General features: G+C 29.6%; 1 protein-coding gene across 5 annotated transcripts in view; it reads left to right on the top strand.

The window, feature by feature from the left end:
- Positions 1 to 3624, top strand: part of LOC108753741 (flap endonuclease GEN) — a 4301-nt gene extending 677 nt beyond the window's left edge. Inside the window, exons 2-8 of one of the 5 annotated variants that reach the window (XM_018495603.1) lie at positions 8 to 102; positions 648 to 851; positions 1082 to 1358; positions 1427 to 1713; positions 1796 to 1957; positions 2044 to 2209; positions 2274 to 3624. In XM_018495603.1, the coding sequence (XP_018351105.1) occupies positions 694 to 851; positions 1082 to 1358; positions 1427 to 1713; positions 1796 to 1957; positions 2044 to 2209; positions 2274 to 3437 (2214 nt within the window). In that variant the 5' untranslated portion in view covers positions 8 to 102; positions 648 to 693 and the 3' untranslated portion in view covers positions 3438 to 3624. Of the gene's footprint in view, positions 1 to 7; positions 103 to 376; positions 415 to 548; positions 852 to 1081; positions 1359 to 1426; positions 1714 to 1795; positions 1958 to 2043; positions 2210 to 2273 lie in introns of those variants that run through there. The other 4 variants (XM_018495604.1, XM_018495605.1, XM_018495607.1 and 1 more) reach the window with 4 other exon arrangements.
- The last annotated feature ends 938 nt before the right edge of the window (positions 3625 to 4562 follow it).

Raw genomic sequence — 4562 nt, 5'->3', positions numbered from 1 at the left:
AATTAAGGTGGAATTATTGACTGATGATAAACAATCCAAAACAAAAATATGGATTCTATTATATACATTATACATTACATGGCATCAGGATAAAAGAATTGCGTAAGACATCATATAAATGCTAGTTAAATTAGGTTTTAAAACAGTCAGTTAATGTAAAAAAAACTGGATTTAACTAGAATTTATACGACATACAATCCACATAGATAAGTCACTCTAAAGTATTCGTTTTGTCTCTCGGGAGTTGCTCGGGATCGCTCCGAATGAACCCACCGTAGAACTCATATTACATACGACATCTGTCATATGATGTCTGATATTCATTGTTACGATGACAGATGTCATATGTAGTGTGAATACATTTCAAGTACGGTCCCGAGAGACAAAACGAACAATGCTTAGATTTGTTGCTTGGTATACTCTACATGCTTCAACATGTTCCTACCATAGTTCCTGCTCACTCTAACGAGTGCATTTGAGTGAGTAGGAGTTACGGTTGGAGGAAGTAGGACTGTAGGAGCATGTTGGAGCATGCAACGCGACAAACCTATTATCGGTTATGAGTAAAAACGCATCTTACGCGTCTCATTTGTCACTGTTTACACAAGATGGCATGGTGAAGACTTACGTTGTTTATATTATGATAGTGTCCGCTGAAGGATTTAATTTGAATTGAATTCTACTTGATACAAAATGGGCGTTAAAGATCTGTGGAATGTTTTGTCGCCTTTATGTGAGAAGAAACCACTGTATGAGCTACAGGGGAAGACTATCGCGATCGATTTAAGCGGATGGATTGTGGACAGCCAAACGATAATTGATAATATGGTACAACCGAGGATGTATCTCAGGTAAACCTGCTTTGATTTAACTTATTTTTATTCGTTGAAATATATTTAATTAAATGACATCAGAAAATATTAAATATATAATGGATCAATACAATGGATAATTATTAACATACAATACATGTTTTTAAAATTTATGTATAATAAATTTGTATTTAACAATAAAATGTATATTATTTTGTTAATTTATTTTGGTAATAAATTATTTATATGATTTGAATTGCTTATTGCAGAAATTTGTATTTCCGTACGGCATTTCTTCTTGTGCATGGGATATCTCCGGTATTTGTATTGGAAGGAAAGCCACCTATCTTAAAACATAAAACTATTGTACGAAGGAACGATGTTCGTAGTGGATTTCAGGAGAGAAAAACTGCTAAGAGAGGAGCAAGAACACAGTTTAATCGAGTTCTAAATGAGTGTAAAGAATTGTTAAGATGCATGGGTATTGCTTGTGTACAGAGCTATGGTGAAGCAGAAGCTATGTGTGCTTATTTAAATGAAGATGGAGTATGTTCATGTATCTAATTTTTTAAAATAAATTATTCATTACCTTTAAAGGAAAAATGTACTTTCAGTTTGTAGATGGATGTATAAGTCAAGACAGTGATTGTTTCTTGTATGGTGCAAAAGTGGTATACAGAAACTTTTGTATGAGTACCCATGGAAATTGTGGAGCTACAGGTGGCTCGGTAGATGTCTATAGCATGGAAAAAATAGAGAAGACATTAAATATAGGACGAAATAAAATGGTAGCATTAGCCTTGCTGTGTGGTTGTGATTATGATGAGGGAGTGAATGGTGTTGGAAAGGAGGCTGCTCTAAAATTTTTTAAGACTGTGAAAGAGGAAGATGTTTTACAAAGGTTTAAGAATATTGTATGCTCATCAAATTTATCAAATTTTGTAACTGAACTGTACAATTGAACTGTTTTTTTATTTCTTCAGAATTCAAAATTGGAGAACTGATACAAGATTGAATGAAGCTGAATGTGATTTGTTAAATCCAAGTTTATGTACATCATGTGGTCACCCAGGAAAATTGCAAAAGCATACAAAATCAGGTTGTGCTGATTGTGGAACTGTTAGGAAGTGTAATGATGATTTTAGGTAAAAATTACTATATTCTTGTTACATATTTATTTCTATAGAAATACTAATTTATCATTTTTTATATGAGAGATATTTTTATATAGGGAAAAAAGATCATTGATATTAAATGAAATATCGCTAAGAAAGAAGGCGCTTTATGATGAAAATTTTCCAAATCAGGAATTAATAGATGAATTTCTTATCAGGAAGGATTCAATTCGTACTAAATTAGATATAAAGTGGAAGCAACCCCAAGTGAATAAATTTATTGTAAGTTTATTATTGTCATAATGTGTTAAATAATCTGTCTATATTTACTATTTTTTCTTATCAGGATTTTATGAACAAATATGTATGTTGGGAACCGCAATATGCTTTCGAAAAAATATTTACATTAATTACTAGATGGCAACTTTTGCATCTACCAAATCTTACCTTAGATGAACGTTTGTCTATGACAGATTTATTTATTCCTGATAGTATAAAAAAGATACGTAATATTAGATCTATAGCCAGTTATGAAATTATATGGAAAAAAGAGCATGATGCAATAAAAATGCTAAAAGAATATAAAGAGCAAATAAATGAGAATGATGACAATGATGTAGATAATAATTTACTAACAAGTATTGAGCCACAAGATTTGGTTTTAAAATGTTATCCAAAATTAGTTGAAGTATATGAAAATACTAGGAATGTAAAGACGAAAAAGAGAACAGCAAATTCTCGGAAAAAAAAGACTACAACAAATGTAGAAGATAATATCGGAATAAAAGATACTACGAAATCAAAGCAAAGGAAAGTAAAAAAGGAAACAGAAAAAAATAAGAATATCGATGAATTTATAACTAAAAATAATGTAATATCCTTAGAAGATTCCTTTGAGCAAATGGCAATTTCACCAAAAAGATCAAAGCAGGAAAATATTAGAGATAGAGCGCATGCATTACAAATGAGGGACGTGTCTGAAGATGTTGAGATTATGAATATAAAACAAATGAAACGTGGGCCGCAATTTCAAAGAGTTCTGGAAATAGAAAAAACAAATTTAAAGTTAAATAGTACGTTTGACAGAATATTTAATGAACTCTCTCCTGATGATTTTACAAGCGAAAATGAAGATAATGATTTAGATATAACAAATGTAATAGAAAATATATGTAGCAAACAAACCTTCCAATTTAGTAAAACAAATTATCAATCTATAGAATCTACTAGCCAATCTGCAGAAAACATAGAAGAATGTATAATAATTGACGAACCTGTGACGTGCACTAGAGAAAATTATGTTCATGTAGAAAATGAAAAGCAAAAATTGGATAACTCTGATGATGAATTTGGCTTTATTAATGAATCGTATATTCCTATTAATCAAAGAATACAGACAAGAGAAAGCCGAAGGTTTTTGTCTACGTGCAATTATACAACAAAAAAGTCTGACTTTGATTTTGAAAATATCATGGACCAAACTGATAATGAAAGTATATATTTAAACTAGAAATTAAAATGCTTATAACAATCGAAGCTGAATCTTCATTGCTTAAATAATTCAATCTTGTATTACTATATATATCGTATTGTAGTTTTCGAATTGCACGCCGAATTGTTTTTCCGGACTATTTCTAACCATTTTAATAATCGTGAGTTAAATCTACAAGCAATTTTAATAATTTGATGCTACAATCAGGCATAATATTATAAAGATGTTAATGTATTGAAAAACTGTTAATAAACTTATTGCAAAAAAAATGTTACCTTGGGCAGGAGTTGAACCTTGCTTTGGTGGTCTAAAGGCTTACGCTCGTATGGAATACAGAGAGATCCGGGTTTGACTCTCGGCCGAGGTAATATTTTTCGCAATAAATTTATTAACAGTTTTTCAACATATTAACATCTTCATAATATGATGCCTGATTGTAGCATCACATTATTAAAATTGCTCGTCAATTTAATTCGCGATTATTAGAGTAGTTTAATTGCGTTTAGTTCAGAAAAACAATTCGCATGCAGAACATGCAGTTCAAAAGACTACAATATGGTATATATGCAAGTACATACATACAGAGTGAATCAGAGTCGTTGAATCAACTTTTTACCCTATGAGAAAATTATCGATTTCATACCTATTGGATTATAACGTGCGTGTAATTGATAATTTTCTCATAAGGTAAAAAGCTGGTTCAACCCTGTATATGATATATATAATAATTCAAGAATAAATTATTTAAGCAATGCTTATTTAAGCAATTTAGCTTCGCAACCATTATAGACATTTTAATTTCTAGTATTGATTGTGTTCTCACATTTGCGGTATAAGATAAAGATTTTTAATATTTTATACATTTAAATATATAATATCATATAAAGCACTTAATTTTTAATAACAAGATGCAACGAAAAATTTTAAATAATTAAAACGTAATTTTATTTTATATTATATCTAGTATTTGTTAAATACTGATTCTGAAATGTATATACTTAATATATTTCAACGTCCCACAAATGTTTTACAGTTTGATATTTAAATTTGATTTTAAGAGTGTGCTAATGATATTTTTATCGTGTAAATTATATTTATAAATAAATAAATAAATAAATAAATATATATATATATATACATATA

Source organism: Trachymyrmex septentrionalis, unplaced genomic scaffold (genome assembly GCF_001594115.1).
Source record: "Trachymyrmex septentrionalis isolate Tsep2-gDNA-1 unplaced genomic scaffold, Tsep1.0 scaffold71, whole genome shotgun sequence".
Taxonomy (NCBI): domain Eukaryota; kingdom Metazoa; phylum Arthropoda; class Insecta; order Hymenoptera; family Formicidae; genus Trachymyrmex; species Trachymyrmex septentrionalis.
This window is presented reverse-complemented; position numbering and strand designations above follow the sequence as displayed.